This window comes from Trachypithecus francoisi, unplaced genomic scaffold (assembly GCF_009764315.1).
Source record: "Trachypithecus francoisi isolate TF-2019V2 unplaced genomic scaffold, Tfra_2.0 Lachesis_group11, whole genome shotgun sequence".
Taxonomy (NCBI): Eukaryota; Metazoa; Chordata; class Mammalia; order Primates; family Cercopithecidae; genus Trachypithecus; species Trachypithecus francoisi.
In genome coordinates, this window is record NW_022681456.1 from 48,236,220 (window position 1) to 48,260,458 (window position 24,239).

Here is a 24,239-nt window from a genome sequence, read left to right on the forward strand (position 1 = left end):
ATGTTTAATTGCTATAAATATTTTCCCACTGAGAAGAGACACTTACTGGATTTAAGTACTTTTTCCAAAATTTAATTTTAAAATTCATTTATTCTTGTCCTTTGGCCATTACAGATCCCAAGCATATTCCTAAAGTCTGCAGGGACCACAAGAAGATTCTAACAGAGTACAAAAAACTCGGCTCTAATCCGAGCCATGGAAGTCATCTTCATTTCAATTAATTTACTTTGCCTTTATGAACTTAAGAATCTTTCATGGAGGTTGACATTTCACTCATCTGAAAAAGCTTGGAATGTGACAGGGTAAAGGGAGGAGAAGTAAATCAAAGGGGTTAGCAATTTTCCAGATGCAATGTATTTTTCTTCTCTTCTTTTCCACCAGAAATTTTAGAAAGCTTTCTGACATTTTAATTCTCTATGCAAAAACCACAGTAGCAAAAAATGCTTAAGGCATAATATGTCAGGAAACAAACACACAAGCATGTAAGCATGCATATACCCACAAAAATACATATAAATTCCAACTCACTGATTCTCTAACAGAAAATGTTACTTTCAGTGTAGTATTAATTAGCGGTTTATGTGCACATTTTAATCAACACAATCTTAGTTTAAAAGCAACAGCAAGGTTTGTAAATTTTTTCTTGTTTGTGATGATTAAGTGAGTCTATGCTGGCTTCTTCACTGGAAAAATGACATTTGTAAAGTCCGCTCCCATGACTATATTTTCAATCACACCAGAATACTTCAGTTCTCACCTTTAGCCATGTGGCTTCAGGAAACTATGCCCAAATATCTCATGCAAATGTCGGTTATTTTAAAAGATCTCTTGTGTAACAGAGTGGAAATTCACTAAAACATCAAAAGGTAAAAACAAAAATAAAAATGAGGCTTGAAAATAAATTCTCAGCAACAGGGTTTATGTACACTGCTTTTTGGGGAGAGAAAGAGAGAGAGAGAGAGCAGTTAACTCCCCAAAACACCCTGGTTCAATATTTACCTGACAGCTTTGTCATCTTGACATTTTCCCCAGTGCATTTCCTTCTTTATCAGGTATTATTTTACAAGAGATTTCTTGTTATACAGAAGTAACATAAATCAATCTATAACGGAAGAATTTGTTTAACACATTTATTCTTTAATAGGTTGCATGATCATATTTCATTGATCTGTACAATAGAAAAAGAAAATCTTACGACTAAAACAGAGTTTGTGGAGACTGGCACATGGTAAACCTATTTAGTCTTTTCAGAGGTTCATTCTTAGATTTTAATGTTAAATAACAACTATTCATTTAAGCTGGTCTCACTGAATATCTTGACCTTTAGCAATTCCACACACAGCAGCTTATTGTGGTATCCTTTAAATATAAGAAATAAGAATGTTTAACTTTGCTATTAAAAGAAAAATAAAAGAGTACTGTGTGTTACATGGCCCATGAAATATTGGCGGTGTGCTCCTTGGCTTTCATTCGAAGAACTGCGATACTGGAAGACCTCCTTTCAAACTCTGGCTTTGTTTCAAATGCATGTCCATTGGTTGCTCCAGTAAGAAGAGAGTCAGTGAAAAAATTGTTGAGGGGCACGTGACTGAACTGGTTCTGGTGGTTTGAAAACCCCGTGTAACTGGAATCTGTCCGAGGCGAGTGAGAATAAGGTGTCATACAGGAGGAAGTGTCACGTGGTAACATGCATGAAGTAACCACAGAACCACCACTTGCATTTCCTGCCCACAAATTGTTCTGAATCTGGAATATATAAAACAACAAATATTACATTTACATGTTCTCACTTTTGTTCTCTTACTTTTGTTAAGTTGTATTTACTAAATTTGGTTAACTATTCATTGTTTGCTCCTATTGGGTGGTCTGTAATTACATACAACAATGACTAAAAAATAATTATTTGAGAGATCCTTCTAGTTTGTTATACTGAAATAGAGCAACAAATCCCACATTCTTGGCCACATAACACACTCTCAAACATGTCTATCTCTTATTTTAAAAATGTTATTTTCATAGTCATGATTTTAAAAATGAATCTGGAAGATTGAGTCAAAACTCATGACCAATTCATATGCTTAGAAAAGTAGTTTAAAATCTGGTTTTAAGTTTAAAGATAGTTTTTGTCTTTCTAAACAAAATGACATGAATGCATTTTTTTAAAAGATTCTAACTTGGACTCCTGGTGTGGCAGTTTTTGTTGGAAACCATTGCTGACAATAGACTGCTCTGTAAAGATATTTTTGATCAAACTCATTCTGGAACATGTTTGCCTGCCCACTGCTTTTGGTATCCTATAGTCTTGAAGAAACACCTCTGAGAATCTGGGAAATTACAAAATATGTAAATATACATATTTTTTAAATTTCTTGTATGATTTATATATGATATAATGAATTCAAAACAGACATGTGACCTGTAAAACCAAGTTAGAATTCTAAAACGGGGCCATTACCAAATAATGGAATCATAACTGAGAAAGCTATGTAATTATTTAGAAAAAATATCAGATGAGTATAACGCAGTTGCTCTTATTTTATATAGTACTCCTATCTAGTAAAAACTGCATTATCATTGACACCCAAGATATTCACATTTCATACAATTAAATCTCTACAGGAAACAATTCAATGCAATATTAACAAGTACAAATTTATCTAAAGTTACTAGCATGTAAAAGAAATGTGATGTAGAGCTTATATAAGATGAGTTTTAAGTGGGACGTATCTCAATCTTAATATACAAGCTATTTAAACAAACAAAAACAGGAACCGCATACATTACTGGGAAGCTCAGAGAAAATCATGACAAATGGCAGGAGCTGGGGAAGGTAAAAAAGAAAATGTTGCGTGGGATAGCAATACTATGATGCAGCCCTTTGAAGATGAAATAAAACTGAATGCTTTTAGCAACATTATTATAATATATTTGGACTAGAATACAGCAGCAATACACATGCTAATCACATCAGACTTTCTTGTCTTTTAAAATAATGATTGCAAGAGTTGAATTATCAATGAGTAGGACACATATGTTTTCCTATATTTGTTTTTACGTAGAGATTCCAGGCTCCTACATATAACGTCTGGTGTAGTCTTACAATATCCATACTTGAGTTGTACTTTCTATGGCAACTAATTTTCAAATAATAGAAAAAATACATTAATAAATCTTCTAGATCACACTGGTAAAAAAGGTACTCTGTCACTCAAGAAAGGACTGATTAAACAGGTTCAAAATATAAGAGAAAAACCTTAATAAGTAATTTCAACCTTTAGGTGGGGTTTCAGTGATTGGCAAGGTGCTTATATATCTGTGTTGTCTTAGAAAATAATTCTTTATATAAATATATGTATAAGCTGCTTTAAACTTGTTAAATATATACATATGTAGAAAGAGACAAAGAAAGAGATCTACATATCTATATCTAAATATATATACACACACACACTCACGCATATATGATTTGCATATTTTGTTAATCCTTAAATTGTCTCAGGCTATGTTCTAATTCTGGCTCATTCTACTATATGTGTTCCATTTTAGGCAAAATATAATGATTGGTACCAGTGATTGCTGAGTTATGTATCTCAAATCAACAAGAGGGCTGTTAATGTCATTACTCTGTCAAACTACCTCTTCTAACTTCATCTGGGTGATTTTTCCTCTGACATTCAATCACACATTGTGCTACTCGGCAAAAACCACAGTCACATGTCTGACAAAAGAGCTTTCAGAAATGAAAGTGAACTTTGCTTGCGTACTTAAATAAAAAAAAAAAAAGGAAGACAAGATAATGAAAGAGAGATTATTTATATTTTGTTTGTTAAAGAATTGCTTGATTTATACAGTGTTGCTTGAATTTTTATTAAAATAATTCATTCATATTCCAAATGCACAGAAATATATTCACGAACTACATGAAAAAGCTAAAATCAGAAAGGTAAAGGCAAGGAAAGTAACCTATAAATATAAATTAAGAAAATATTGCCTCCCTAACATAATTAACATAAATGTACCTATAAATCGAAAAACATTCTGTAGAGTACATACAGAAATAAGCAAATTTTATTTTGATCAAAACTTCTTATCTGGACATGATCAAGCACGTTATATGCATTACTTTTGATGAAATAATTTCTAACACATAGACAGGCTTTTCTGGACAGAACAGACTGGTAAAGTAAATATGATAGCAATATTTTAATTGGGCTTGTGAAGATACCCTAAATATTTTGAAGACTGTCATTTATTCCCATAGGTAGAGATACCCTCACACATTTTTACTGATCTATCTTGTTTTCAAAATGTCTGTTTCTTCCTCCTCCCCAGCCCCACTGCTGATCTTTCCTTTTTAAAATTTCCAACACATCTTTATTTGACTTTAGAAACATTGTTGGTTTTCACATTGTGAGTTTGTTTGGATGCAAATCATAAAAGATAGCATCCTCAGTATATTGTGATTTTACTTCTCTGAAGCCTGCCCTCTGGGTGTTGAAACATTTGATGATGATGCTCAAGACCATGTTCATTATAGCTAATGGTTATCATTTAATTACCATGTGTCAGGTATTATGTTAAATACATTATGAACACTTTTAATTGTTTCAATACACTAGACCGTGTGTTATTTTGCTATCCCCATTTTGAGGATGGTAATACTATAGAACAGAGCTGAAGAAGATCACCCAAGATTTCATAGTTCCAATGGTGGAGGTCAAATCTCAACCTAGGGAGCCTTAGAAATGCTGTAATAATGACTAGTTTTATGAGTTGAAATTATTTATTAACTCATTATCCCTACTTTGTGGAGGTTCATAGTCTACTCTCTGAAAGAAAAACCCACAATTATTTCTCACAACTGTTTTGTCATCCTCAGGTCTAACAACGGTACACAGTAAATCCTTAACACAAATTTATTAAGTGCTTGAAAAATATGGACTGATCCATCTTGCAGGTATAACCAAAATTTTGTGGACGATTTATGTTAATATATCAAAATTTTTGTTTCATTATATGAACTCCCAAATCACCATACTCAATAATTTTAGCAGTAATCATGAAAATTACATTCCTAGACCTTGCTAACTGCCTTTACCTGGGAAGTTCTTTATTCTTATTATCAAACACTGATTCTCCACCACAGATACATATCCTTCAAGACTTTGATTCATTTAATATGGCTCAGGGGATCTGTATTAAAATAATAGTAATAAAATACACACATGGAATTCTGAAAATCAACTGAAATTAGGAAAGACTACTGGAGTCCAACTTCTTTCCAAATGAAAAACTCTTTGTACACCAATTTTGTTTACCTCTTGCGATAAGAAGCTCACCTATTTAAAAAAAAAAAAAAATTCCATTTCTTTGGAGAGTTCTGTAAAAGTAAGCTGTTATATTCCTCTACCTCTACCTATGGCTTCCATTTATGTGCCCTATAATGATGCAGAATAATATCATCTTTCTTACACGTAAAAATCTTAAAATGTCATCAGGCATGATGATACAACCCCCAAGTCTTCTTACTCCAGGTAAACATCTCCAGTGCTTTTAACCACTCCTCATATGCCTTAGTTTCTAGGCACTGTATCATTCAGATCATGTGATTCTGGATATGTTTCAGGTTATCAATACCCTTTACCCTTATCAATACATAGCATCTACACCAGAATATCATACACTGCATATAATCTCATTGCTGTAGGAAAAACCTGGCAGAACACATCTTTGATCTAGGCCATCTAGATTTGATTAAACAATAACGTTATTTGAGCTAATGGCTGACTATACTGATGTCAAGCTGGACTCACACTGCTCCTCCATCCCTCCAATATATTCTCACATAGGCAGTAATTTTTTAACTATGCCCTAGAATCTATAAATCCATGTGCACATTATCTAAAAGTGCATATTACTTTTTTGTCAACTGGGAAGTCCATCAAAATTGCACTCTGATTCATTAAAGGAAAAATCATACTTGTGGTTCGATTTTGGAATTAAAAAATAATAACTTTCTTCCTAAATAGGATAACTCTTCTTATTTTGAACTATTTCATAGATACTACAATGACAATACCTGGCAACATATAATTTTGCGGTGTTTTTGTAGGCCTCTGTTCAATATTCAAGGGCTTTACAACCAGAAAAAAATAATTCCCATATCCTTCTTCCATGTCTGTTTTTTAAAAAAGAAGAAGAAGAAAAAAAAGATTGACTGCCTTTACATTTTTTTTTCTTTGCTGTGTTTAAAAGGAGTGGAGAATCTAAAAACATTTCATGTTTTAATGTGCTCCGAAACTTTTTTAAAAAAACTTTTAGGGGTGTGTTCAAAGCACTATCCAGGGAACTCTGTCCAGGGAACTTGGCCAACTGCCCCTCATTAGCATGAATGGAAGTTCAGTGGATTTACTGCACTGCACTTTGAACATTTGCCCTTTCATTTTTTTCTAACCAAATAAATGTTAACACTTAATTATCCCATGATTTTGGAATTTTTAGAGAAAAGTTTTATTTTTGTCATATTTATTCCAAACTGAAACTTAATTCATTTAATATTCATTTTTTCCAAGGAATTAAAAGCAGTACAGAGGAAGAAGAAGGGAAAATCTATAAATATACATTAATATAAACATAAATACTAAGAGCTTTTTACTGTGGATATATATTTGTAATAAATTCAAGCACTACAGTAAGTTATGGATAGAAAACTATTTATTTCATTTACCTTAGAACCTTGATATGAATATATTCTTTGTAATCACAACTACAAAGTAGATTTTGTTGTTCTAACCCTGGTTAATATTTCTAATATATTTATTGATTTTATATAGTGAGTACTTTTTAGTATATTTTTCTAAAAAGGCCTTTTAAAAGAATAGTGAGTTTGTTAGTTTTTGACTTAATTGTAAAATAGTACGGTGTAACAAAAAAATTAGTTTCATGACAGCATTTTATAGTCAATATCCTAATGTTAGTGCTATTTAGAGGAAACAACACTATCAAATTTCATAGAAATACTAAACATGAAAATATGTGAGTAACAACCTTCCCTTAATTTTAAAGCGTATCCAAAACTACTAATTAAGTAACAAATTTTTTCTACCAAACTAAGTTTAACTCTACTTCTCATCTATATATAGACTACTCCTATCCCCTGCCACCAACATCGATCATATTTACTTGCATAAACACACATACATACACATACATATGCACACACACTCCACGTGCACACTCACATAAGTTTCGCATCACATGCTCACACAGTTTCCTGTGGGAATTAAAGGGTACTTTAAAAGACAGAGATCAGAGATTCACAGAGTTACTTGTGATGATGTTATAGCAATACCTCTTTACATTAAAATCGAAAAATTGATTTGCGTTTCCTCTTTGACATACTGTTTACATTTACTAACTTTTCTGTATATCATTTAATACTATATAAATGTATTATGACAGTATCACTATGTAATTGAATTTACTAGATTTGTACTTGTTCTCTTAAAAAACGAAAACACTGATTTCTGCAAAAACAGCTCTATTTTTAAAGAGACTATTATGAAATTCACTAGTATTCTCGTTCCTGTAATATTTACATGACAAAATATTAATAAGAATCATATGTTTAGCAACGTGCAGATATTTTTAGCTGTTGACTAACTTTAGGATCCCATTAACTTTTCTATTTACTACATCAGTAAGTTGCTGGCAGGGAGAAAGAGTATAAGTGAATCTTCAGATATTGAATTTGCCACCAGTGACTAACACACACTGACACTTTGTCTACCTGAAAGAAAAGATCCCAACTTGAATTATTTAAGCAATGAAAAGATTAATCTGAGTATTTTTTAGGTACTCCCTAAGGTAAAAGTGAGGGTACATTTTCATCAGTATCTACCCATTAGATCTAATTTTCACCAAAAAATGTTTTAAGTTGATATATAAAATATTTAGATTTTGATGAATCAATTGACATTTCAAACATTCTTAAAGTACTTTTTCAATGTATATTATTAAACTAAAGTGATTAGAAATAATTTATTCATCAGAAATAGATCATATACTAAATACTGTCATTTTTACTTTTTAGTAAAATTCCATCTTAGATATGTGTACAGAGATTTGAAACAAAAAAGGTGTCTTTTCCATTTTAAAAAAAACCACCATTAAGTATCACACCCATATGAGACTGATAATTTAAGAAGAAAATGGCTTAGCAGAAAAAAAAATGTGTATGTCTACTTTTAGTGCAAAATTAAAAGCACAAAGCTTAATAAGAAATGTTAATGTCTGTAAATTTTCAGAATAATATCACATAAATGTGTTTACATTTTTCATTATTCAAATAATAATTGAAAAATGCTCCAAGTCCAAGATACAAAAACATTAAGAAATTTTTTCTTTGGTGTTGGCTGTATTCTTAAATTCTACATTAAGTGACTTTTAAAAAGAAGATTTATAGAAACTCTCACGATTGCTTTAAATTAAAGTTTTCAAATCAACTCATTTAAGGAAGAAATAAATTGGTAACACCTAGCCTTTGCTATTTTATTACTATCAAGCAATAATGATCATACGGAGGATTTTCCAAACATTTGTTACATTATTTTTCATGTATTTTAATACACGTATGATCGCTATTGCTGATTCATCAGTGTCTGATTCATTTTAGTGATGAAATTTTCCTATGGAAACAAAATTCACAATATAAGAAACAAAGATAAAAATGTAAGCTTGTAAATTAAGCTTTTATGCATAAATAGCTTAAAATATGAATTAAATATGCAAATATTTTAATTTGCACAGAAAATTTTTAATTTTAGAGATCTTGCTTGGAGTCATATATGGACTTTGAATTTCTTCTTAAAATATTGAGTGAAGCTATTGATTTTACTCATCATCTCTTTGTATTAACTACAAAGTTGACATTTTATTTTTGTAATTTTTAAAACTAACTGTGAGTTTGTACCAAAGTTTACCTATTTAATGTCCATGATGTAGAATAAAAAAGAAAATCCATAGACACATGAGGCTTCATAAACATGGCATGCATATAATTCTGGATTAAAGTATATCATAAGGTTCACACTAACAATAGTGTAAACAGCAGATTTTAAACCACAGGTCTGTGCTCATAGACTTCCTGGGCTTTGATGGCTTAATTTTCTGCCTGTCATTTCTCCATCTTCTTGTGAGGTTTTCATATGTATAAGCTAACACTGGCACTCTGCAACATCTATTTTTATTTTCTTCTTATTTATTTGGTTATCTACTCAACCTACTGATTTACTTTTCTCGTAAAATAAAAAATACTTATTTAAAAAAATTTTGTTAACTTATTGTGTACAGTCACATTAGAATATTACCTTTTCAAAAGAACAGACCTAATTATTTTCATAATTTACATGAATGCACTTTGTTTCTTTGGATGATATTCTTTGCCTCTTTAAAGTTTTTGTATATGCAACAAACAAATTAATTAAAGTTTTAATAAAAATGAAATGTTTCATTTTTATTAAAATTTCTTTTCATTAAATGAATTCCATTTCATTAAAATTAAAATATTTCAACAAAATAAAGAATTCACTGTAACTAACTGTACCTTCACCTAAGGATACTGACAAAATTTGTCTCATGCTACACAAAACATATATATATATATATACACACACACACATACATATATAAATATTTTATTCATATTTATTTAAACTGTATATAAATTTAAATCAGTATATTTACTTGCTGCAAAACTATATTTTGGTAAGGTAGATTAACATTATATTTCTTCTATCACTTTAAATATTTGTGTTTATTAACAGTGACAAATTTGTGCAATATCAACATGATTTTTTGAAAATGATGGTAACATTTTTGGTCATAAGTCATACAAGAATTTTCACTGTATCATTGTATGACTTTCATTGGTTGTTTCATGGATGTAAAAGCATTCATTATACAATGTGTTAATTACCACTATATTAGTAATATTTTTTAAAGATTTTGGTTTGTTTACTTCAAATATTTGGAAAAAAGTAGAAATTATAGGGATAAAATTATGATACTTTCTCCAAAGGTAAAAAATGTTGCAAATGCCTTTTAATTATAAACCACAGTGGTTGAAGGAGACAAGTCCTACGTTCCTTATTTAGCTTAAGTTAAGACAGCCATTAAGATTAATATAGAAACTGCTGTTAAAACCAAGGTAGATAAACAATATGTCTACAATCTATTATATGGGATCTACTATTATATGAAAACCTTGGAATTTCATTTTTTAATTGTATCATTACAATATTTCAAATAGAATGTGTTAAACTAAAATGTTTTACAGCTTTAATCTGTGTATTAAATTATAAAAGTTACTACCAATTACCTATAACTTGAATCTACTACTTGGCATGTTCAAATTCTAAGTGGCATATATATCTGAAGTCCTCAGTAATACAACAGAAGACAAGACACTGTGTGGATTCCTTGGTACATTTGGTAAGCACAGATTTAGTCATAGTTTTCACTATACAATACTCAGTGAAACCTCATTCAAAATTTTGGTGGGAAAAGCACTTCAGTTCTTTTTCTGAAATTTGTGATGAAAATTTTTACTTTATAAGAAAATAATTCTGGTGAATTGAAAATAAACTTTTCTAAAGTTACCATATTTGGTTTTCAATTTAAAAAGGAAAGTATATTTAGCCGAATTCAGTATTTCCCTAGATCCCTAAATAGTAAATTTACTCACAGATTGGATTAACTTAAATGCTACAACATAAGACAACAAGCAATTTAGCTACCTGGAGAGGCAGGGACTTTAAAACAAAATTAATAATAACTAATGGAAATGATAGAAATCCTACTACTTATTAAGTTCTGTTTTGTACTAGGCAATGCCCTAAGTAATTTGCATAAATAAGTTTGTTTAACATTCACAAACATTATATGAGCTTTTACCCCCATTTTATAAATGAAGAGAAATGTTCCTCGTGGTTAATTCATTTGTCAAATGTCTAAAAGCTATTAAACTGAAAAGCCAAAACTTGAACCCACATCTCTCTGACTGGGAAGTTCATAGTCATTAATGGTCCTCTTCAAATCCCAGGATACACCTCTGTAGTCTACAAACAGAGGGCTTTCCTATTCGGAAATCCATTTAGTCTTCACAATAACAGAAAAGCCATCATCATCTTAATCATCTACACCATCAACACCACCAACACTAGCACCAACAATACTTCCACTTTACAAATAAAGAATCTGAAGATCAAGTCAAAGTTGTAACTCAGAGTTATCTATCTAGATAATAATGTCAATGCTCATGTAATCCAAACCTAAGAACATGAAATTGTAAAGTTTCTTGTAAGAAATGAAGGGTCATTATAATTCTCAAGAAAACACTTATACATTAAGAAAAAATATTTTATTCACTAAAATAATTATTTTTAAAATGCTTTGGTTTTGCTATATTAGAAACAAGTTAAAATGTAATATCAATAGATCTTTGCTTGCTTTTTAAATTTAAGGGCAAAATTATTTAGATTTATGGTTTCTTGGGCCTAGTTTGCACCAAGAAGTGTTTGCAAATTTAGTACAAATATTACCCAGTTTTTAGTCTTTCTACAAAGCAGGGAATTCTGTCTAAATCATTTATATATCCCTGATCCCTGCAATAGTGCATGGCATATATTTGCTTTGAAATGCAAATAACTTTGGAATAAAAGTCAACTGGAAAGTGTCTGCAAATCTTTCTAGCCTATTCTTTTTAACAGAAGAAGAAATTGATGAAAAGTTAATTGCTTATACCACAAAGCTGGTTAATAACAGAAATTCAGAAACTATCTGTTTTATTGAAAACTCATTATTTTTGTTTTATGATACACTACTTAATATATTAATATACTGAAGTGAATCTGTACTATTACTCACATCTATCCAATGTCTATATAATTTGCTCAATCCATAGCAGAGCATTCTTGGTGATACAAAGGTGACGAGTAACTGGGCCATCTTTTAAATATTTTACATTGTAAATGGGAAGTCAGATCTTTAATACAACCCACCAAAATGTCACTGAGAAAGTGATGTGCAGATAGATGGCACATTCCAGAGGCTTCATGGAGTAAATATGGCTTAGGTGAGGGAGGGAAATTCAAGATAGAGGAAACAGATTCATCCCAAGCAATGACAATGCTTTCAAAAATGTCACCTCTTGAGGAAAAATGAACACATTAATTTAGCTAAATCATAGCATTGCCAAATGGCAACTGATCTCTTCAGCCCAAATAAAGAACTTAAACAAAAAGATACTACTGTCAGTACATCACAATGTACTACCTTAAAATATGTTAATATGAACATCACATCTCTCACTTTCTTATTTGTTTGCTATCAAAGATAAGCAAGTTTAAGAAAAAAATCTTATAACAGTCAGTGAAGTGTGTAGGCTTTCTAAATGTTTATAAATTTAAAAAGAGAAGCATTTTTACTTTGCAAAAATGATGTGATATTTTAGGATCCAAGTTGAATTATTTCACTGTTCAATGATGAATTAAAGAGATAATGTCAAATAAAGGTTTCTGGGCTTCTGAGCTCAGAAAACCTGAGCTTAAATTAAACAAGTTAATAGATACAAGAAGGAAGCACAGTGTCTGGCTTTAAATATGCCCCCAATTATTAGTAATTATTTTTACTGTTACAGCTGTTGTTACTATAGTAAAAAGAAGGCCAGTTGAAGCAAAGTATTTATTAGAACATATTAGAAAGTATTAATTACTATATAGAAATAAACATATTATGATTGTACATCCTGAGCAGGTTTGAGGAGATCATTTTCTAAACTATCTCTGTTTTTCATGTATTTCTATGTATGACTTTTTCTTCCCTGCCAAACTGCTAATTCTTTATTTCTGTCCTTCCTCTAACATTTTCTAGTTTCCAACTTTTCTGAAATTAATACTTTTTTCTGTAATTAACAGTCACCAAATCCAGTGTCTTATTGGACTGAGTTATTGGATTCTACTTCTGTTTCTATTTCTCCCATTACAAGCTCCTATTTTCCTATTTTCAAGCCCCATGGTAAAAAAAACAAAACAAAACAAAACAAACAAACAAACAAACAAAAAGTTTCCTTTAGGCTAACTCTTGAGAGACATGATCTTGGCACAATTATTTTTTCAAACAAACTAAAAAAGTATTCTGTATATATTTAAGTTAAAATAAAAATTTCCCCTGGCTTTATCCAGTAGCTACAGTGGGGAGTTGCAGCCACATAATTTCAGAAATTTTGGTAAACAAACATTAAATGATTTACCAATACAGGAAAGTACTATGGATTTCATGGTATTAATTTTTATGATTATTCACGATTGGCACTGTTAAAATAATTCCAACGTATATTCTCCATTCTTAAATTATCAGGTGGTATAGCCAATGTATACAAATTATGAGGAGTAATTAGTGCAACATTCCCATGATCTGTGGGGGGAAATTTTTTAAGTTAATTTTTCATTGGAGTGAAAAAGATGATCAAATATATAATTTGGTATACCATGTCCCTTCCTCCATTGGTGTCTAAGTTACCTCATTCTTCTAATTAATAATACATAAAGCTTTGAGGTACATTAACACAATGGCAAGATAATCTTAGGGAAAAGAGATGGTTAGTCACAGTACATTGAGTCATATTGAGCCTTTATTCAGGTCTTAAAACTGTATAAAGTTTTAAATTCAGAATAGTTGCTAGGCACTATTCTGAATGCTTTACCCTGTATATAGGGCTTAATCAGTGGTAGGCCCTATTCTGATTGCTTTGTCCTAAACCAAAGAAGCAAGAAGAGTCAAATATAAAACAACCAACATATAGGGACAGAAAAGTGGAAAACAGACAGAAATGGGGTTTGAAAGGAAATGAAGACTGAAAGAATAAGATGCACAAAAAAGTAGTCATAGTCAAGTGTTGTGGAATATACTTAGTGAGACTGTTTAAAATCCATGTGAGGAGCTCGTAACTTGTTACTTTGTTACGTCTGAAGTCACCACAGTCAAGTAGTTCAAAATGATATAAACCATTCTCCATTTCACCTATATTTTTATTGTTATTTCACTGGTTGTGGCTCCCCCACACTAAAGCACAGACTTAGAATAATGCAGCTCAAGCCTTATGCTCCTTTGGTATCATTTAAATGTATTCACAGGGAGAGACATTCTATTGTCAGGTTAAAATCTGGCAAGTGGGAACTAAATTGTCTCTGGTCAAATCTGAACTTCACCTCACCTCTTTCTCATTTGAGCAATGGAGATAATTAGTAACACCTAGCACATAAGGTTGGTGTGAGGATTAAATGAGATAATGTATGTAATCTGCTTAGAACAGTGTCCAGATATACAGTAAGGGCTACAGTAGTGTTAATAACCATGAAGACGCTGCAGTCCCTGTCCTCATGGAGTTTGCAGCCTAGAGGGGAAACATTTTTACAGAATTTTGTTTAGAAACAAAAGGCACTCAAACTAACTCAAACTGACTCAACTAAGGCACTCAAAAATATTCGGCAAACAAAATTTCACTAGCCCTATGATGATAAATAACAACCAGAGGTATCCTCATGCTTTAAAATAGGAGAAAACATAAGGTAACCTCTTTAAGATAAATTTTAAAAGAGAAGCAAGATTCCTCCTATGACAAGGAGATAGGGGGCATTTACTGAAAAGGTATCCATAACAATAGTCTTCTAGCAAACTATCGGGTAAAGGCTTAGATGTAGCGACCTTTATAGTCTCTCCTGCAGGAAACCACTTGTGTGATCACGAACCAATTCCTTAACTCAATTGAGCCCGTTTTCATAACTTTTTTAAATGAAGGATTTGAACAAGGTGACCTCCAAGACTTCTTTCATTTAACATATAATATTACATTAATAAATTTGGGGGATTTATCTGGAGGAGTGAGGTTTATGAAATTGGTTTTTAAGAATCATAAAAGGCATAGGAACACAAGGAAAGAACAACGTTAAAGAACTGAATTTGTACTCATAGTGTTGAAGAAAATGAATACTCAGGTTTGGGGTTCAGATCATCTAGTTACTAAATTATCAAGTTATTTCTCCAGCATATCTATTTCATAGGTGTTTTCATAGGGGTCTCTTACAATGCATATCATTAAATAATAAATAACAAAATAATGCATAGCTTGTTCCTTATAACACAGGTTTTTTTTATCATGTTCTGAATATCATTATTAAGTATTAGGAAAAAGTGACAAAAAATATATTAGAAAGACAAAACATTTACATTCATTACAAAATATGAAAAAGAAATATATGGAGTCTCTATATTGAAAAAGAAAAATGGGAAGAAAAAGAATTTCTAACACTTTTTGTAATGAAGTAAAAGAGCACCCATTATAAAGGGAAGCTGTTACTTATCTGTGATTAATTTTTAAAATTATGTCTGGTAGTAATTCTATCTCTGTTTAAATCATACAGGACCAAATGTGGACCTTGAGAGAATAAGCAATTTGAAGTCAGAAAAAAAAAAACAATAGAGAAAGAGATATATTTTTAAGTGGAGTTAAGGGCTTAATAGGCCATATTTGACATCAGGTTTTAGTATAGTTCATAAAACAATATCCACAGAGATTGCATGCCAGGCAACACTCTATTTACAGTATTTTTAAAAGTTAACAAAAGGAGAGAGTCTGAGTAATCAGAATGTAGAATAATTAAAAGACCTGTATCATTAAATGATGCTATTTCATTTGTTGCAATATACAACAAAATTCAAAAGAAAAAAAATATCCTGAAATATTTTTAAATGAATGACTCTAAGAAAAACAAGAAAATAATTTAGAAAAATTAAAACTTAGCAGACATGAAGAATGTTTTCTGAAGCTTAAATTTTCATTCTTGACTATTATATCACATATAATAAAGCCTATGATAACCATTTTAAGAATACACAAACGAAATCTACTTTTCTTGAACAGTATTCTGTGTAGTTTAGCATACCTGTGGGTAGCTGTCAGTCCTTGGCAAAACTGATATATCATAGGTGGCAGCAAAATGGCTTTTCGCTTGTTGTATTTGGCCATAACGTTCCCTTTTTCTCCATTTGGCCCTTCGATTTTGAAACCAAACCTAATTATTTAATAAAAAGTAGAATTTTAGCTAAGGAATATTTGATAAAGCAAATGTGATGTTAAAAGACATCAAACCAGAAAGGTAAACCAGGTTTAAAAAATTACTTAAAAAGAAATGTATTTATGTTAGAAAGGAATCCACAGATTTCACTTTTTCTTGTATCTTGATGTGGTAAGTGATTTGCCCATGAGGCAAAATAATTTAATAGAAAGAGGCAGGAGACTTTCGGGAAATACATCTGATATGTCTGAGCCTCTATTTTCTCATTTAGGGAAAACAAAAAGGAATCAGATTATATGATCCTGAATGCCCCATATATCTCCACATTGTCATGGATAAGTCTCCTTTAAGAGAATGCTGCAAGTCTGGAAGACATATCCGCCATAACATAAACCCAGCCAATCTATAAGCAAATTAATATCTGAGTCTATTAAAAATTATCTTTAAAATATGTCACAAAAGTGAAAGCTCTTCTTGGTTGTGTTCATACCTACATAATCTTTTAAAAATTTAAACATAAAGATTGCATCTAAATATATGGCAGCAGCAGGAACATCATGATTATCTAGAAATAGGAAAAAATGAGATTACATGTTTTAATAAGCATGATGAAAAGGAATCATCTAAAGTTGAACTATGGTTTTAAAATAAGCATGGTAAAAAGGAATCATCTAAAGTTGAACTACAGTTTTAAAATAAGCATGGTAAAAAGGAATCATCTAAAGTTGAACTATGGTTTTAAAATACATGAATGTGCCTATTATATACATTATGCAACATATTTTCCCATATGAAAATGCTCAAATATCTTTACATAATTTCTTTAATTTAAAGCACAGGTAATGGAAATAATATAAGAAATAGCGCAGATAGAACCAAGTGTCAAGGAAGTCTACCAGTTAGTGTGGCAACTAAGGTCACTAAGCTATCTTCCACAATTTCTCTAATTACCTATTAGAAGTATTTATCATAAAAACCATCTTCCTCAGCAGGTTGGATATTCTTTAATTCATACTTGTAATGCTCCAAGATCTTCACTTTAATATTAAAGGGAGATGCAGAAGATTATATTCAATATATATACTTTGATGTTTTTAAGTGAACATTATAGGAGTAGCCTTTGGGAATCTCTTTAGTTTTCTTCACACAATTATGTTCAGAATATAAAATATTTAGGAAAAAAACTAGAAATCAAATATAAAAAATGCAAGTTGTAAAAGTCTTTTGTTGAAGTTTACTTCAAATTTTCACTATTTTTCATACTCATTTCTAATCTTGTATATCTTTACCTTCACAATTATGGCAACATATCAACACTCAGTTTAATTTTTAAGTACATATTACAAATTTAAGATGGCACTTTGAAGAATTTTCAGCAATTGAAATGAGCCAGAGAGCTACATGTTCATTATAGTTTTAGTACACTGCTGATAAATGCATATTATCCATTATGCCAAGGCTCAAGACATCAACAACAAAACAAAACAAATCAAATTTTCTTGCTGTCTCCACAGACAAAACCCAGGAACACACTAAGGGAATTTAGTAATATGCTTTTGGTTTTTTTTTTTTTTTTTCCATTGACAAAAAGAACTTGACAATTTCCTTAAAATGGGTAATAGTTACCACTCTTATGTGCAAAGCAGGAAAGAGAACGACTTGAGTAAATTAAGTTCAGGCTGGCTCTCTGTGCATGTTCTTAGACAAAAATTAATCAACACTTGGTGAATGTGAAAGGGAAAAGATGCATTATGTACAGTTGGTCACTCTGTGTGCAAACATATTTGTTTACGGTTACAAGTATAACTAAATATAGACAAAGACAAAGATCTCAAACATACAGAGCGGGTGTTAATACTTGACAATTCTAAAATTCTTTGTTAGCATGAACTTTCTACATATTTACTTCCTGAACCAAGATAAAGTAACCATTTACTTCCACAAAATCAAGTAAAAATCTGCTGCTTGTTATCCGTGTACCACCAGATGTTGTCTCTAATGATGTAAGAGCCTTACAATGGCTTACTCTTAGGAAGAAATACTGTTACTCGATTTAGAACAAAAAATTTCACTATTTTTTTCATTCCCCCATTTAAGTAGTTTATGGGAATTGCAAAAATCAATACTTGTAGAGGAGTCAGAACACACACAAAGACAAAGGCCATTATCATGAATTATTGTTGCATTTTAAACTCTTACTACTTGGAAACTAGTAAAGTATAGTTTAAGAATATCCAATTTTGTGAAAATAAAATACTCCTAAGAGGTAAAATTCTACCTGGTATGATTTTTCTTTCTCAAATTATTTTAAAAAATTAAGCATATTGGATCATGCAATTTAATAACTAGAATATATATTATAAACATAATTATGTATATGCAAAAATTTACTTTAAAGCCATTATTTTTATTGCCTATACAAAATTCACATAATTTATCTAGGCTTTAAAAATTATAATGGAATATTACATGTTGACACCTACTAGAACTATAAAATTGTAAATGAGCACGATTTGATCTTGTTTTTAATTATCCATAGTGAAAACATTCTACTATATGCATAACAATTGGGAATTTGTGGGATTGCTTCTTTTTTTTTTTCTTTTATTATGCCTCCAACTCTAGTAAATTTCTAGATGTATGGGCTATTATACAAATAATTTACAAATACCTGATATATAATCTAAAAAATAACTTCAGTGGCTAATAAAACCGGAAAAAAACAAATAAATATACCAATTACTAAATAGTCCTGATTCTGCTTTTCATCCTTTAAAAATTGCTTTTGAAAATCAGAGCTATATTATCATATTGTTATGTTTGAATGATTGTTAATTTTTATGTCTACTTAATAACTCAAGTGTTCTTTTGTTTTATATATTGCGTGAGTTGTCAAAATTTTTGCAATTAAAAAATAATTTTAGTAGACATACATTCATATATTTTACTCTGTTCCTCATCTTCAGCTACGGAATCAGTTTGTTTCTTTGTAGCAAAATGCACTTATTCAATTATTCTAACACCATTTATTTTCCTATCCCATCCATCAAGGCCTCTGTTTGGCTCCTACCTGGACCCTGGCCTCAGTGAGCTCTGTCCTCAGAGCAAGCTGTTCTCTGACATACACATCCGGGTAATGAGTTTTCTGAAAGACTTTCTCCAGCTCCTCTAGCTGCAAACTGGTGAAGGTGGTTCGGTGTCTCCGCTTCTTACTGCTGGATACATTGCTGTCACATTTATCCCCAAGTTCATCCAGCTCTCCCTTCTCTTGCATCCCTTTCACGGGAGACATTCGGAGACTGTTACAGTTGTCCATAGCTCTATTCAGTTCAGTGTGAATGGGCTGTCCTTCTACTTTAGTGATCCCATAGTTCACTGTACCCAGAGGAGGAAAAACAACAGTTCTTAGGATTGTGAAACTCATCCCAATTAAATCAATAAGTAGAAGTAATTGAGAGTTTCAAGAAATTGGCCTATTAATAATTTATTGTGCCAGTATTAATTCAGTTACCACATTCTACACTTAGTTCATTGTAGGACGGGTTTAAATACCATTTTAAAATGTGTGCATGCAACTGATATGATATGGCAAAATCTGCAGTTCTGTTTTACAGGATTTATATGTTTATGCACATATTTTTTATTTAAATTCATGTACTCGAATTAAAAGATGATCTGGGTGTTTCATGAAAAAAACCTTAAGTGTCCACGATTTTTGAAAACTAAAGCAAATTTAATGTCATATATTTATCACAGCAGATAAAATCAAACTACTAATGTGACTCAGAAAATATATTTTAATCTTAAATAATACCTCTATACTAATATCTGAAAGTGATTATCCCCCTTCATGTAAAATGTACTGACAATAGATTTCAGATGTGACATTATTTCCACTAAATTTTGGATATTTCAACTTTATATCCATGTCTGCATTTACACTTTTTCTTCAAAATTAATCTACTAAATTGACAAAATAAATTTCATGCCAAATATTGAACGTTCTTTCTATCGGAAATTAGATTTAAGCAGCATTTTTTTTTTACCTAAACTTATCATGCAGTTCTTTTTAAAATATTTCATATTTCTGCTTAGCTAGTGAAATACGTTTTATGATTGAAAGCTTTACTTTTTTCTCCGCTGAAACACAGAAATTAAAACAGCTATTAAAACATTACAGAGGATGACATCTGGCATTCTGTTAAGGGATGTTTAATTTCAGTAATTTTCTTCAGATTTGATTGCATGCTTGCAGTATGATATAAAACAAAAATGTATCATATAATGCCACACACCCACAAATGCAGTGGACGCACAGAGTGAAATGGGAAGCACTTTTTAAAACGTAAATTCAATCCAGCCAGAATAATAATTTCCAATAGATGATTATACTTTCTTCATTTGTTTCTTTTTTAAAATTACCCCATAATGCATTTTTACAACTCTTTTCATCATTATACAAATATATTCAACTTTAATGCGCATATAACTTAAATAGCTAACAATTGAGTACTGTGCATTTCAATGTCACTAACGGAGTAACTCTCAAAAATGTTCTCACCACAAAAAATGTCAAATACTTAAGGTGATGGCCAATTTAATTAGCGTGATTTAATTATTCCACATTGTATTCATAAAACCTAACATTACCTTGTACCCCATAAAAATACACAACTATACTTTGTCAATATATAACAAAGTTTTAAAATTAATGGTTTTCATGCAAAGGAAGATGTGATGTTAAACTAAATATAAAGAAGAGCCATGACTGATTAACAACACGGTTTTGTCTCCTTGGGCAAAATTAAAGGGGGAACTGCAGCAATTAGGGATGGGGGAGGGGAAGCATCAGAGAGGCTAAGGGCATCTCAAGAGAAAGACAGGATCTCTCCTAAATTAAGCGAATGACTGCCTATGTTCATCTTCCTTAACATTTCTCTGTTAAAATTCGCCTTAATAGTGTGATATTTGTTTAAAAGTTGATAACGCATCAACTATGTCTCTTATTTTGGATTCCCGACTATTTAAAATAAAATGTTATGATCGAGTCCATCCAGGGTCAATACAAGACATTGCAGAATCATTAAAGAAAGACCTGTCAATTCAAATAACTTTACACATGCATCTAAGAATTCCACAAATAGAGATACCAGGTCTGAAACGGAGCCAGAAAACCAACAACCCAGTGTAAGAATAATAAGTATATGCTCGAATCTTTCTAAACAAATGACTGAAACGACTTAGCTGTTTTTTTTTTTCTCTCTATCATTTGCGGCTTTATTTTTGATTTACCCTTAGTCACAGGTTACTTACAAGGTTAAATAAAATTAAATATGAGATTTTTTAAAAAGAAAAAAAACCTGTGTTCAAAATATGTAGAAAATGAGCTTCTACAGGTCAGTGTTTTGTCAGATTTTGAATCTCCATAAAATAGGGGGCAAGGGGCTTGTTGTAAATATTTCACACTTAATTCGTTTGTTATTTTAAAGCAACCCTCCCCTTATAGCTTAACTGTGGAATATACACAATGATAAGGAAAAGTTCTCTTGGAATTGTAAACGTGCTTTAGCTGTCGCGATCTGAAATAATAGGTTCGTATTAGGTTACAAGATAGAAAAGATAGATGGTTTGTTTTGATAACATTTTGACTTGGAGATACTTGGGCATTCAAAGTTGAAGATTTCACCCAGAAGCATTCCGAAGACCACTTAGGTGACTTTTAATGTGAAGTCATAAAAATAGAAAACGTAGAATCTGGGAATGAGTTATTAGGCCAGGGATGCTTTGCCCGAAGCTACTTAATGTGCTTCGGTGTTTAACAAACTTTTAATGCGTGTTGTATTGCAAAAGCAAAAAAGCAGAAATTACAAATTCACACACGCTAGAAATCTAGGGATCCTCAAACTTAGAAAAAATAACGCCACGTCTCGGAAAATTAAAAAGATTTATCTTTACCTAAAGGAGCTCAAAGGGTTTTTTGTTTTCTGTTTTTGTTTTCGGGTTTTTTTTCTTTTTCTTTTTCTTTTCTTTTCTTTTCCTACTCGTGACGACAGTGACGTATTCTAACGAGCTGTGATCGATTTCAGTTCCTCCCGCCGGGACAGAGAGGCGGGCTCGCATAGAAGCGTTCTGTCTTTACTCAATTACGCTCTATTTAGCGCCCTATCAGTTTACTCCAGGAGCCAGTATTACAGAAGGACTCAAGAATCCGTAGGCGACCAGATTCTACAGCGAAAGGAGAATCGCTGGGAGGCAATCCGGTGCCGGATCTCTCCCTCCCTCCGGCCCCCGCCCCCAAAGGCTGCTGCAGCAGTAACAGCGCTTCGTAAAGCGAGCACCTTCCACTGCCTTCCTCCACCTTCCAGCACCCTCGCTCCCACTTTTCTGCTTCCTCCCTCCCTGCCAGATCTGACCGATCCTGCATTTTGGATTGCGGAAGGTCTGCGGCGGCTCTGGCTGGGGCGCTGGCCACTCACCGCTGCTGTCCTGACAGGGCGAGGTCCTCTCCAAGCGCACGTGATGCTCGGCGCGGGGCAGGGGTCCGAAGGCCTGTACGCATTTGCTCGCAGACGCTTTGCTGTAAAAGGACTCATTGTCCAGCGTCTCCATAACGTGCTCCAGAGGACCTCCCGCGCCCATGTAAAAGTCACTGTTTTTACTCGGAGGGCTCTTGAGGGCAAACTTCTCGCTCAGAAACTCCATAATCCTGGAAGGCGGTCGCGTAGCTCCTGGGGCACAGAAACTGGAGAGCGCTGGGGGAGGGAGCCAGTGGGCGGGAGGAGGGAGGGCCAGAGAGGAAGGAAAGAAAAGCCAACGCTGCGGCGCCGGGAACTGCCCCGCTCCGGTCCCTTTAATACGTCCCGGCTGGAAAAGGAGCACCCGAAGTTGCTTTTATATCTTGAAACTCAGCTGGGCATCTTGGGCAACCTCCCAGTTCTAATGAATATGAAAATAGGCGGGCTACTAACTCCACCCCGGGTCCCCCCTCCGCCCCCACCCCACCCCCATTTTCCCCACTTACCGGGGCTGAGCGCGTCAAGGCCTAGGATAGACAGACAGACAGCTCCATTTCAGACAAATGCCAGGAGAGACGAACCCCCGACACCCAGTTCATTGCCGCCGTGACAGTGGACTGGCATTTCGGAAGATCTTGGTGAGATCGCAAAGCAGTTAAACCTCCACTCTCTACTGCCTGCGCCTTCCTGAGCCACCCGTCCCCACCCCGCCCCCATGCCGGCACTCACTACCAGAAAGATTTAGAGGCGTCTTAAGAACTTGAAAGGAAGTATTGCTCTAAAAGGCTTTCATTTCTTCCGTAAATCGTTTACGTGGAAGATTCACATTAATCCGAAGCCCAAGAAACCAGATGCATTGTCAGCTATTAATCGCAGCGGCAGTAGTAGAAGGGTCGCTTCGGCTTCTAAGCGGGAGGAGCTCGCGTTCCGGGCCAGCTGGGCGCTTTACGAGGCCGTGGCCTTTTCTTTTTCTCTGGGATGCGGCGGCGTGTGGACGCGGTGGCGATGGGTGGGAGAGAGAAGCCGAGCAAGAGGCAATGAAGCCATTATACTAATGCCAACCAATTCCCTACCCTCTTCCCACCCTTCCTTTTGGTCCACGATTTTATCATTAGACCCAAATTATTTTAAGAAAACCCGTTAGGATAAGTGCCTTTGAAGGGCTTTTCTCTAATGCCAAAGGGAATATTGTTACAAATAGGGGTTTATGAAGAATAGGAATGTCTGCATATTTTTACAGAAATTACTTTTACTTTTAAAGAGTCTCTGTGGAGTTACTCCGAAAAGCGCTCTGGGAGTGAGTGGTGAGCGCGCGGAGCTGGGGGCACTCGCTGTGCGGTGCCCTGGGCGCGGACCGGTCCAAGGCCTCCATTTCCGCCAGAGGGGATGGTAGGGCAGGCAGGAGAGCACTTCTAGGTTGAAAGCCCTTCTGTGTGACTTTTGGCATGACTCTTGGCTTCCCAGGCGCCCGCGGCGCCTGGGGGAAATGCGTTCGGTGCCCTGGGCACAAAAACGCATTTGCCTCAGGCACCCTAAACTAGCAAATTTGGTGAAAATAAGCCAGACATGTGATCCAGGAAGGCCTCTGCTT

General features: G+C 33.2%; 1 protein-coding gene across 1 annotated transcript; it reads right to left on the bottom strand.

The window, feature by feature from the left end:
* Positions 1-1,116: 1,116 nt before the first annotated feature.
* On the bottom strand, positions 1,117-23,055 carry ALX1 (ALX homeobox 1). The gene is made up of 4 exons (XM_033221139.1): positions 22,610-23,055; positions 19,204-19,508; positions 16,002-16,130; positions 1,117-1,746 (listed from the first exon to the last, which is right to left on the bottom strand). Exons 1-4 carry the CDS (start codon positions 22,833-22,835, stop codon positions 1,426-1,428), a joined length of 981 nt encoding a protein of 326 aa, XP_033077030.1. The 5' UTR covers positions 22,836-23,055; the 3' UTR covers positions 1,117-1,425.
* Between the last annotated feature and the right edge of the window lie 1,184 nt (positions 23,056-24,239).

Excerpts from the sequence above, each read along its gene's own strand:
- ALX1 (XM_033221139.1), bottom strand. The coding sequence starts at position 22,835 with ATGGAGTTTCTGAGCGAGAAGTTTGCCCTCAAGAGCCCTCCGAGTAAA. Across the intron at positions 19,509-22,609 it reads GCCCTGTCAGGACAGCAGCG|TGAACTATGGGATCACTAAA; the intron begins GTGAGTGGCCAG and ends CTCTGGGTACAG. Across the intron at positions 1,747-16,001 it reads GGACTGACAGCTACCCACAG|ATTCAGAACAATTTGTGGGC; the intron begins GTATGCTAAACT and ends TATATATTCCAG.